The 13,497-nt window shown below is 48.6% G+C and overlaps 1 protein-coding gene across 2 annotated transcripts in view; it reads right to left on the reverse strand.

The window, feature by feature from the left end:
* DAAM2 (dishevelled associated activator of morphogenesis 2) overlaps positions 1 to 13,497 on the reverse strand; it is a 683,417-nt gene that overhangs the window by 235,120 nt on the left and 434,800 nt on the right. For both annotated transcript variants that reach the window (XM_086925887.1, XM_086925886.1), the window contains exon 6: positions 10,906 to 11,239. In XM_086925887.1, coding sequence (XP_086782013.1) covers positions 10,906 to 11,239 — 334 coding nt within the window. The remainder of the gene's footprint in view (positions 1 to 10,905; positions 11,240 to 13,497) is intronic.

Here is a 13,497-nt window from a genome sequence, read left to right on the forward strand (position 1 = left end):
CACTCGCAATGAGTGACAATTGAGGGGTCCTCAGTATAACAACCATTCTTTGGCCCTACTGGCATTAAAGAAAGAAAGTCTACTGTAGGGGCAGATGTGGGCCAACTATTCAAGCACAAACTCTGTGCGATGGTGACCATGACTTGGCGCCACGGGTCCTTGCCACAAATTCCGTGTGCGCCAGGCTGCGTGACTCCAGAAGAATCCAGAAGCATCCGTCAACTTAAACAGGAGTCCTTCACGAGGAATGTACACAAAGGAACAAGAGCTAAACAAACATCTGAGGAGAAGGCCCTGAAGAAGCCCAGGCTTCTTCAGGGCTGAACTGGGCCAGATGTGTAGAAGGCTTGCAGCTGCTGCCGTCAGCTCCTGCGTGTCACGCTGAGAACAGAACCAGCGCTACTGATTCGCAATAATATTGTGATAGAGCTTTTGGCAAAGGCAAAATATGTGTCTGTTTGTCTTTCTATCAATCAAACATCCGACACATGCATACAAAATGGCCTCCCAGGAGCCTGATGTCAATCAGAGCGCTTCACGGCCTCCACCAGGATATGAGGCGTTATATACACCCTACGACTCCATATGTGTGCACTCGGAAGCGTGCAGATGGCGAGTCAAAGGCTGGCTGCTACCTGCACACTACCAAAGTAAATGGAATCTGTCAAAAATAAGTAACTCACACTCCATGCACGGCCATCCTCTCTCAGCTACAAACAAAAAGGATACACTGTTCCCCAGGGGTGGGGGGGGGGGGGGGGGGAGGGGGTTAAAAACCGACGTAACCAAGCGGAAAGGAGGGGAGGGGGTGGGGGAATCCCCCTTACGGAACTAAAGCCCTCACACACCCAGCAAGCTAGGTGTCATGCTTCATCATCTGGGTTCTGCTCCTCGTCAGACTGGCGCTGAAATGTCCGACGGGCACCCGTAAAGGGGCTCTTTATCGGAGATCTTTTGTTCCTGCCAGTTGGTGCATGTGGGTATGAGGGCTTTAGGAGAAGTGTAGACGGGAAGTAGTGAAAGATTTTTAAAAAGGTTGGTGAATCCACAACAATCTTTATTGGTGTGGTACACTACCTTAATAAAAACAGTGAGGTGACAGTACACGCTGGTGCAAAGATCCAGTGGTGTCTATCTTACCTAAAGGTCTCTCCCAGCTGACACAACACAACCCATCTCCTCTACCAGTGACCCCACACCGCTCGTCTCATTCAAGACCAACACCTTGCGGCCCGTCCCCGCAAACCTGCAAGGTGTGCTGTTCCACACAACCATGCCACGTGTGCTCTCATCAAATAAAATCTTTGGCCTCATTCCTAAAAATGAAGATTCACAGAATCAATATTTGAGGACTTTTGAGATCTGAATCCCACATGCACTCGAGAAATAATACCAGTATTAGAGACTTTTGGCAGACAGTGGAGAAGCGTGGCTCAATGGTTAGAGCAGCAGACCCTGATGCAAAGGTCTAGCCCGGGACCAGGGTTCAATTCCCACCCCGGCGGGCTTTGGGCTCAATTTCCTCAGACCTGGTAATTCTCGCCTCGGTGCCTATTCCAATCATGGGTCCCACTCTGCGACTCTGGGCAATAGCTTGCTTAGTCTCCACAACGGCCCCAGCAGCGCTGTGGATGCCTGGCTTCACCTTGGGGGTGCCCAGGAGTGGACATTTCACAGGAAAGCCAGGATGGGTTTCACAGGGGTATGAATACAGCGCTACTAGGCCTCCGGGTAGAAGTGCGCTATATAAATACTCTACATTTACACAAGTTCACTTTTAGTGCTGGGAACACGGGTCTCCAAGGAAGTCTGCGACCTATGGTGGACACCTACATTCTTCATTTGATAGTTTTTAATGAACATTCACATTAGATGTTCACATGCAACCTGTGAACTCAACATTAATAGCAAAGCATGCTGAAGCGGGGTGCAATCCAATATTTTCCTGGGGTGTTGGGGAGGGATTTCCTAAATGGAAAAATATTGTTAACAAAAAAAATTATTTTAAGTTCCATTGATATGTTAACTCAAGCCTAAACAAACAGATTGTTAGTGGGACGCAAAAAAGCCATAACATTATGGCATTTAATCTTTCCTCTTTTTCTCTGTCACACTATGCACCGTAGTATGAAACTCAAAGACAAAATGTGAGTTTAATACTAAGTTGCATAATTTGATGTTTGATGGCGCCTTGCTATGTAAACTTAGAAGAGCCCAGCCCTGTATGTTAAGTGTAGCACAGTCTTGTGTGAGGGTTTTATTAATCTTGGAATGTCTGAAGTTATCGATAATCCTATAGTCCTTTAATCCCCACCGAAGAGCCCATCAATATAATTATACAATAGACTGACCGGGGCAAGTTCTTTCCACTCTACGTGGCAAAATGATGAGGGAGTACTGTAAAGATGGGGGGTAATATATCGAGGGAGATTTATTACCATGTAACACCCGACATGAAATAATAATAGATATGACATGATTGTGAAATATACTCTGTAACCAAATACTGAGACCATCTGATGAAACAATGCGGATTAGATCTGTGAAATATGAAATATAATGTGACATTAAGTGTCAAATGCCTATGGGTACAAGATAAATTGATATAGTCAAGATTTGCTTGGGGTAAGAAGAAGGATGTTGTTAATCGTAGAATGAGACACAGCGACTACTAAATAAATGTATTTTTGCAGAATAAATCTGTGACACAGTCTGTAGCGTGATAACATTACTCATAATAGCTACTATCCTGATGAAGGCATGAATAAAGTAGGATTGCCGAAACTATGACATCATAGTCGATAACTGGGAAATGACTGGGAGAAGAGGATTCCTTAATAAATACTATGAATTGGATGATAAAATGATGGAAAGAAGAAACTATGTGATCTAAAGTTGGCTCCCCGATCAAGATGGAGCGTGGGCGTTGGACCCGAATGAGAAGGTGTATGGTGCGGTTTATCAAAAGTAGGGAGGGTGATCGGTCGATCAAGAGGGCACTAATTACCACTAAAAGAAGTGGAAGGTCCAGTCACAGTCTGTGCCCACAACGTGAGTCAACAAAAAAAGGGGGGGTTGCTAGACTGTTCCTTAAATTAGGAAGTGTGTGTAACTGGCATGGCCAAGGGTGAAAGTGTAACACCTATGGGCATCCATTTTGTTGGAAATATTTGCCTCACACACCCATAAGGGTGTCATGCTTCATCATCGGCGTTGCTCCTCGTCGGGGAGGCGGTGCAATCCCCGACGGGCACACCTCGGAGAGGGGTTCTTTGGCGGAGATCTTTTAATTCCAACTGCCTTATGGTGAAGTGCGGGTGTGTGGGTAGTTGTGAATGTAGCCAAGGTGGTGATGGGTAGGTGACGAGACCGGTACGCAGTGGCTGAGAGTCAAACCCTAAGGGCCCTGTCCTGCAGTACTGACCCGCTGAGCACCGATGTGGCCTTTAGTCCCTGAAAACTAGGTATAGGACAAAGCTACAGAGGTAACCTTTAGCATTGCACAATTGCGGCATTAGGCACATGACATACTGCATGTTGTTTATAGTTTGTAGACCTTATCCGTATCCACTAGAGGTCCTGATGAATCGCGGATACTTTTTCCATGCGAGAAACATGTTGACCACTCCGTTGTTAATCTAATCCTGGGCCACTACACCTAACTTGTTGGCACCAAGATTATTAGATTCACGTTTTTAATTGCAGTAGGGGACCCCCTGAATAAAGTAGTTTCTGGTACCCTCTACTCCATTTTAATCACCACCTTGGCTACATTCACAACTACCCACACACCCGCACTTCACCATAAGGCAGTTGGAATTAAAAGATCTCCGCCAAAGAGCCCCTCTCCGAGGTGTGCTCGTCGGGGATTGCACCGCCTCCCCGACGAGGAGCAACGCCGATGATGAAGCATGACACCCTTATGGGTGTGTGAGGCAAATATTTCCAACAAAATGGATGCCCATAGGTGTTACGCTTTCACCCTTGGCATTGCCAGTTACACACACTTCCTAATTTAAGGAACAGTCTAGCAACCCCCCCTTTTTTTGTTGACTCAAGGTGTATGGTGCCCCATCCCCGTCACATATCTCGGGTCACTGCAGATGTGAGGGAGGGTATTAAAGGTGAGTCCTGTTCTGGACCATCACCACCTGATCTATCTTGCTCCAAGGCATGCAGGGGATTGCCTTTGGTGATGGCAAGCTCGACAGCACTGATAGGCTACTCAAGCTTCACTCTCATTGGTTACAATATCACTGGGAAGCCGTGCTGGAAAACAGACCTATTGTTTACCCTTCCCCCCTCTACAATTCTGTATGCGCTTCAAGGGGACTTCCTTCAGCTGTTCATCAGTCACTCTCAACAGAGGCTCTGCCCAGGGCCCGAATGAAACCCCCAAACAGCCCTGGTAACAATGTTCCGACCGGCCCCACACAAGTCATGCTTGGCCGTGACTTGGACAAGTCCACCTTTTTTGATGATGCCCCCCAACTAGAAAACTATCAAGAATTCAAAGCTCAACCCCTCATTATCCCATAAAAAAGCACTGGAATAAATCCCTTTGTGTTTCGATAAACCACTATTGATTTCCCAAAATTCTCTATCGACTTGTCAACAATCGTTCGTACTCATGAAGTCCAAATCCTTACAGTACCCAGCACCGCCCCTTGAGAGGGATGTTGAATCCCGTACTGTACACAGCAGGCTGAGTCCAAGTGCAGAAGGAGGTACAGACCATCAGCCAACAGCATCGATCCGTTCTACCCACTACCAGGGTCTAGGCTGTGCCTCAGCTAGACACAGATACTCATGGGTGGTACACGCCTTCACTCAATGGCATCCATCTGTTCTACTTATGAGGAGTTTCTAGGCTGCACCTCTGCTAGACACGGATACTCATGGGTGATACACACCTTCAGTCAACAGCCTCCATCCGTTCTACCTACAAGGAGGGTTCTAGGTTGTGCCTCTGCTAGACACGATACTCATGGGTGATACACACCTTCAATCAACAGCCTCCATCCGTTCTACCTACAAGGAGGGTTCTAGGCTGTGCGTCTGCTAGACACGGATACTCATGGGTGGTACACGCCGTCACTCAACAGTATTTATCCGTACTACCCACTACCAGGGGCTAGGCTGTGCCTCAGCTAGACACAGATACTCATGGGTGATACACGCCTTCAGTCAACAGCATTCATCTGTTCTACCCACAAGCAGATTCAAGACTGCGCCGCTGTTAAACACGGACACTCATGGGTGGAACATACCTTCCGCAAACATCATCCATCCGTTCTACCTACAAGCAGGTTCTGGGCTGCTCATTGCGCCTGTACTAGACACAGATACTCATGGAAGGTACAAGTATTCAGTCGAAGGGCTCAACCCGTTCTACCTAGAAGCAGGTTCAAGGGTGTTCACCACCCTGCTCCAGTGTTAGACTGTGGATACTCATGGGTGATACACAACTTCAGTGAACACCATCCATCCGTTCTACCTACAAGCAGGTTCTAGGCTGTGCCTCTGCTAGACATGGATACTCATGGGTGATACACGCCTTCAGTCAACACCATCCATCCGTTCTACCTACAAGGAGGGTTCTAGGCTGTGCCTCTGCTAGACACGGATACTCATGGGTGATACACGCCTTCAGTCAACACCATCCATCCGTTCTACCTACAAGGAGGGTTCTAGGCTGCGCTTCTGTAGACACGGATACTCATGGGTGATACATGCCTTTAGTCAACACCATCCATCCGTTCTACCTACAAGCAGGTTGAAAGGTGTTCACTGCTTCAGTGTTAGACTGCGGATACTCATGGGTGGTGCACGCCGTCAGTCAACAGCCTCCATCCGTTCTACCTACAAGGAGGGTTCTAGGCTGTGCCTCTGCTAGACACGGATACTCATGGGTGGTGCACGCCGTCAGTCAACAGCATTCATCTGTTCTACCTACAAGGAGGGTTCTAGGCTGTGCCTCTGCTAGACACGGATACTCATGGGTGGTGCACGCCGTCAGTCAACACCATCCATCCTTTCTACCTACAAGGAGGGTTCTAGGCTGTGCCTCTGCTAGACACGGATACTCATGGGTGGTGCACGCCGTCAGTCAACACCATCCATCCGTTCTACCTACAAGGAGGGTTCTAGGCTGTGCCTCTGCTAGACACGATACTCATGGGTGATACACGCCCCCATTCAACAGTATTCATCTGTTCTACCTACAAGCAGGTCCTAGGCTGCTCATTGCTCTTGTACTAGACACAGATACTCATGGAAGGTACAAGTATTCAGTCGAAGGGCTCAACCCGTTCTACCTAGAAGCAGGTTCAAGGGTGTTCACCACCCTGCTCCAGTGTTAGACTGTGGATACTCATGGGTGATACACAACTTCAGTGAACACCATCCATCCGTTCTACCTACAAGCAGGTCCTAGGCTGCGCTTCTGCTAGACACGGATACTCATGGGTGATACATGCCTTTAGTCAACACCATCCATCCGTTCTACCTACAAGCAGGTTGAAAGGTGTTCACTGCTTCAGTGTTAGACTGCGGATACTCATGGGTGGTGCACGCCGTCAGTCAACAGCATTCATCTGTTCTACCTACAAGGAGGGTTCTAGGCTGTGCCTCTGCTAGACACGGATACTCATGGGTGGTGCACGCCGTCAGTCAACACCATCCATCCTTTCTACCTACAAGGAGGGTTCTAGGCTGAGCTTCTGCTAGACACGGATACTCATGGGAGGTACATGCCTTCAGTGAACAGCATTCATCCGTTCTACCTACAAGGAGGGTTCTAGGCTGTGCCTCTGCTAGACACGGATACCCATGGGTGATACACGCCTTCAGTCAACACCATCCATCCTTTCTACCTACAAGGAGGGTTCTAGGCTGTGCCTCTGCTAGACATGCATACTCATGGGTGATACACGCCTTCAGTCAACAGCATTCATCTGTTCTACCTACAAGGAGGGTTCTAGGCTGAGCTTCTGCTAGACACGGATACTCATGGGAGGTACATGCCTTCAGTGAACAGCATTCATCCGTTCTACCTACAAGGAGGGTTCTAGGCTGTGCCTCTGCTAGACACGGATACTCATGGGAGGTACATGCCTTCAGTGAACAGCATTCATCCGTTCTACCTACAAGGAGGGTTCTAGGCTGTGCCTCTGCTAGACACGATACTCATGGGAAGTACATACCTTCAGTCAACACCATCCATCCGTTCTACCTACAAGGAGGGTTCTAGGCTGTGCCTCTGCTAGACAAGGATACTCATGGGTGGTGCACGCCGTCAGTCAACAGCATTCATCTGTTCTACCTACAAGGAGGGTTCTAGGCTGTGCCTCTGCTAGACACGGATACTCATGGGAGGTACACGCCTTCAGTCAACACCATCCATCCGTTCTACCTACAAGGAGGGTTCTAGGCTGTGCCTCTGCTAGACACGGATACTCATGGGTGATACACACCTTCAGTCAACAGCATTCATCTGTTCTACCTACAAGGAGGGTTCTAGGCTGAGCTTCTGCTAGACACAATACTCATGGGAAGTACATACCTTCAGTCAACACCATCCATCCGTTCTACCTACAAGGAGGGTTCTAGGCTGTGCCTCTGCTAGACACGGATACTCATGGGTGATACAAGCCTTCAGTCAACACCATCCATCCGTTCTACCTACAAGGAGGGTTCTAGGCTGTGCCTCTGCTAGACACGGATACTCATGGGTGGTGCACGCCGTCAGTCAACAGCATTCATCTGTTCTACCTACAAGGAGGGTTCTAGGCTGTGCCTCTGCTAGACACGGATACTCATGGGTGGTGCACGCCGTCAGTCAACAGCATTCATCTGTTCTACCTACAAGGAGGGTTCTAGGCTGTGCCTCTGCTAGACACGGATACTCATGGGTGATACACGCCTTCAGTCAACACCATCCATCCGTTCTACCTACAAGGAGGGTTCTAGGCTGTGCCTCTGCTAGACACGGATACTCATGGGTGATACAAGCCTTCAGTCAACACCATCCATCCGTTCTACCTACAAGGAGGGTTCTAGGCTGTGCCTCTGCTAGACACGGATACTCATGGGTGATACACGCCTTCAGTCAACACCATCCATCCGTTCTACCTACAAGGAGGGTTCTAGGCTGTGCCTCTGCTAGACACGGATACTCATGGGTGATACACACCTTCAGTCAACAGCATTCATCTGGTCTACCTACAAGGAGGGTTCTAGGCTGTGCCTCTGCTAGACACGGATACTCATGGGTGGTGCACGCCGTCAGTCAACAGCATTCATCTGGTCTACCTCCAAGGAGGGTTCTAGGCTGTGCCTCTGCTAGACACGGATACTCATGGGTGGTGCACGCCGTCAGTCAACAGCATTCATCTGTTCTACCTACAAGGAGGGTTCTAGGCTGTGCCTCTGCTAGACACGGATACTCATGGGTGATACACGCCTTCAGTCAACACCATCCATCCGTTCTACCTACAAGGAGGGTTCTAGGCTGTGCCTCTGCTAGACACGGATACTCATGGGTGGTGCACGCCGTCAGTCAACAGCATTCATCTGTTCTACCTACAAGGAGGGTTCTAGGCTGTGCCTCTGCTAGACACGGATACTCATGGGTGATACACGCCTTCAGTCAACAGCATTCATCTGGTCTACCTCCAAGCAGGTCCTTGGCTGTGCCTCTGCTAGACATGGATACTCATGGGAAGTACATACCTTCAGTCAACACCATCCATCCGTTCTACCTACAAGGAGGGTTCTAGGCTGTGCCTCTGCTAGACACGGATACTCATGGGTGGTGCACGCCGTCAGTCAACAGCATTCATCTGTTCTACCTACAAGGAGGGTTCTAGGCTGAGCTTCTGCTAGACACGGATACTCATGGGAGGTACATGCCTTCAGTGAACAGCATTCATCCGTTCTACCTACAACAAGGAGGGTTCTAGGCTGTGCCTCTGCTAGACACGATACTCATGGGTGATACACGCCGTCAGTCAACAGCATTCATCTGTTCTACCTACAAGGAGGGTTCTAGGCTGTGCCTCTGCTAGACACGGATACTCATGGGTGATACACGCCTTCAGTCAACACCATCCATCCGTTCTACCTACAAGGAGGGTTCTAGGCTGTGCCTCTGCTAGACACGGATACTCATGGGTGATACACGCCTTCAGTCAACACCATCCATCCGTTCTACCTACAAGGAGGGTTCTAGGCTGTGCCTCTGCTAGACACGGATACTCATGGGTGGTGCACGCCGTCAGTCAACAGCATTCATCTGTTCTACCTACAAGGAGGGTTCTAGGCTGAGCTTCTGCTAGACACGGATACTCATGGGAGGTACATGCCTTCAGTGAACAGCATTCATCCGTTCTACCTACAAGGAGGGTTCTAGGCTGTGCCTCTGCTAGACACGATACTCATGGGTGATACACGCCGTCAGTCAACAGCATTCATCTGTTCTACCTACAAGGAGGGTTCTAGGCTGTGCCTCTGCTAGACACGGATACTCATGGGTGATACACGCCTTCAGTCAACACCATCCATCCGTTCTACCTACAAGGAGGGTTCTAGGCTGTGCCTCTGCTAGACACGGATACTCATGGGTGGTGCACGCCGTCAGTCAACAGCATTCATCTGTTCTACCTACAAGGAGGGTTCTAGGCTGTGCCTCTGCTAGACACGGATACTCATGGGAGGTACATGCCTTCAGTCAACAGCATTCATCCGTTCTACCTACAAGGAGGGTTCTAGGCTGTGCCTCTGCTAGACACGGATACTCATGGGTGATACACGCCTTCAGTCAACACCATCCATCCGTTCTACCTACAAGGAGGGTTCTAGGCTGTGCCTCTGCTAGACACGGATACTCATGGGTGATACACGCCTTCAGTCAACACCATCCATCCGTTCTACCTACAAGGAGGGTTCTAGGCTGCTCATTGTTCCTATATTAGTCACAGATACTCATGAATGGTACAAGTCCTCAGTCAAAGGGATCAATCAGTTTGGCCTACAAGGAGGTTCTGGACTGCTCACGTGCCAGACACGGATACTCATGGATGGCACACATCTTCAGTCAATGGCACCAATCCGTTCGCCCTACAAGGAGGTTCTGGACTGCTCACGTGCCAGACACGGATACTCATGGATGGCACACATCTTCAGTCAATGGCACCAATCCGTTCGCCCTACAAGGAGGTTCTAGGCTGCTCCTGTGCTACACACGGATACTCAAGGGCAACCAGTCTACAGGATGCACCGAGAGTACACTGAGTTCGAAGCAGCTAACCTGCTACATCATCAGAATAATGTGCACCCTGGGGTAGAAATCTAACCAGCAAACAACATTGACAAAGAAGACTGTACCACGGTCTGCAGCCTCCAAGATCTGAACACAATCCTCAGAAGGTAAACAACCAAATGCAACCTATGTGTAGACCCTGAGATTTCAGAAGCCCGTCTACCTCTACTTTGCACCATATTGTAATCAACACATCTGGACAATTCTACGTAGCAGCACAAAATACCTCAATGTAGTTGGCTTTACAAGACACACTTCATGAGATCAAACATTGCTTGCTGGTCCAGTCTGGGCTCTGTAAAGAAACAGAAGTGATGGCGCCTTCTCTGAGGATTCATAGGGCATCCCTGTGTCTCTACTGTCTCCCCTTTCTTGGTGCATGCACTTGCTCTAGCCCAGCTTAGTAGTTTAGAAAACTAGCCCTAACAGATGTTGGTGGCACAGATTGACAACACAAAATGATATTCTCCAGGTCAATATGCCCAGGGTCAAGCCATGTGACATGCCGGTCACAACCGACCAGTAACATTGGGAAGTAGACTCCATCATCCCTGTTCACCAGTCATGAGCAATTCAATTCTTACCTGAAATCTCGTCCTTTCGGCGGCAAACACCTGGTAGTGGAGCATGGCCTGCAGGACCTTCTTGTGCCCGCCGGGCACGAGGCAGACGGCGCCCAGGATCTCCAGCACGGCGATCTTGGTCTTGATGTTCTCCGTCCGCAAGCTTTGCGAGATGATGTTGATGCTCTCGGGGTGCGCCAGGACGTGCGCCCTTCCTTGCGAGTTGTTCATCAGGGCCTTTATGCACCCTATAACGGATGTGTGTATGCGGCTCTCCGACGTCTCATAGTCCATGCTCTTGAGGAAGTTCAGCAGACAGGTCAGGCCGTCCAGCTCGATGAACCGGGTCACAAACCTGCGGGAGAGAATTGGAAGAGGGACGGATCAGCCATGCAACAAGATGGAAAGTAGAACCTGATGCAAGTGAGTCTAAAACTGGTATTGTGAAACCTACTGGCATATGACAGAGCGTGGCTTGTTGTACAACATCTCACTGAAGATACCATGTGCCACAATGGTGCCATGTTGCCAACTTCAGGCACTTTGATTTCTAAATATGTATTTATGAGATAGAAACCAACATAAAATTAATCACTACTAGGTGTAGAAAAAAAAGAGTAGCCATGAGTTTGCATCACCACATTGACAGTACATGTTTGTACCTGACCATCAGAGGGCTGTAGTATTGGAGCAAGTCCCGGTGACCTATGGGCGTCTGTGTTTGAACTTTGCAGGTGGTACTACTAGTAGCAATGTGCCAGCTGGTACAATAGTCTACCGGGAAGCGTACGCATGCTCCTCAAGATGTTACGATGCCGAGCCTCAAAAACACTTGAAGATCAGGCAGGATAGTTTGAAGGGTACTTTGACCAACCAGGAGCCAGCACAGTCATCATCTGAGAGGCAAACCCATAACCCTTCCTCCGGCTAAACACCGGCTCAGTTGCAGCACTTTGCTGACTACACAGGCGTTCATCTAGTCAAGCTTTCCATTTTAGGCCCCCTAAAGTCAGAGAGTAAAATTGTAGGGCCAGCAGGGACCCACCTAGAACTCTGTAAGAGACCAGGAGAGAAGAAATACTCAACAGGATCTACCTAGAATCGCCTAAAACGAGCCGCTCCGGAACTCCGAACAGCGGAGTACCTTGGTGTTCCTACAAGAGCACATGATTCATGGTATGCTTCAGACATAGCATGATGCTCCCATGAGCTTGCTTCATGGCGCTTTAAGCTCTACTGAATGTCTGATTATGACATGGCAATAATCATTGTTGGCTATCTGCCCTTCTTTACGTCACCATCTAATCAACCGGGACGTTCGAGGCAGCCTGGTGATAACCTAGAGTAAAACACAGCAGAAAGCTGCATCTTGAGTTCTGAGAGGTAACCTACTAGCAGCAAATTTGAGTTAAATGTGGGAATTCACATCAATGTGTAGGGGACCAATTTAATTCAAATGCTATGGATTTTGATTAGGATTATTTTCATATTTGATGACCATTCTAAAAACTCAATAGGATTGTTGCATTCAACGGCTTGGGGATCCTAGCCATGAAAACCAGCTGTTTCACAGCAAGGACATGATTTAGAAACATATAATCCAACTATCAAAAAGAAAAGTCACTTTTGCAGTCTAGACGTAAATTCGCCCTTGGTCATTGGTAATATTAGCCACGTTCAAGGTGTCTTGTGGATTTTACTCAACAGGGCTACAAGGCTTTACTTGTTAGTAACTATGGTAACTACTTTTCAGATGAAGATGTGGGCTGGGAGGAGCAAGCCTGAGCCAGGAAGATGAAGCAGGAAGCCGGAAGTTAGGAAGCAGATTATGCGCAGAGACAGTTCGGTTGCGCCTAATGTGTTCACCGGACACAACACTCAGCGGTCAGACATCATCAGACATTATTTTGGCTCGGCAGTTAGTCAGATGTTCCCTACGCCCGCTCATTGGGCGCAGTGTGGTGTGCGTGTTGCGTGTGAGGAGATCATGGTAGTCATGCACCCAGCAGGGAAGCAAAGTGAAAGTAGTGATAATATTGACAGACAAAGAGACCAACTTTGTTACCCAATGGGGGCAGGACAGTATCGGCCTCACCCACCATGACCAGTGACTGCCCCAGGACGCAGAGAAGCCCTCACCATTGGGTACAGATGAGGGGAACCTGTGAGACTGGTTACAGGACCAGGGTGCTGAAGGAACCGACAGGGACACTAGCGGATGGAAGATGGAGAAAGGGGGGGGAAGTAGGGTTTATATCGAAGGGTGACCCATATATTATCAATGCAGCCAATCTGCATGGCCTGGACCCTACGACGAGCGCCTGGTGCTGTATCACCAATCCACGGAGACAGGTGGGCACGGTGAGGGTGTGGGGTCTTTCACAAGCACCAACCAGCATACACACAATGTTACCAGGTAATCTAAAACATCTAAAGCTTCCAAGCTATCACGCCTAAAATTATAGTTTCACTTCTTAATACACAATAAATTAAATTCATTTACAAAAAAGTGAAATATATAGGTTATTTAAGTAAATTCACAGTGCAATACATAACAAGGAGAAGAGCCAAGGAGGTTGAAAACACAACAACAACCCCCACCGTCCACCAGAC

Source organism: Lissotriton vulgaris, chromosome 6 (assembly GCF_964263255.1).
Source record: "Lissotriton vulgaris chromosome 6, aLisVul1.2, whole genome shotgun sequence".
Lineage (NCBI taxonomy): Eukaryota > Metazoa > Chordata > Amphibia > Caudata > Salamandridae > Lissotriton > Lissotriton vulgaris.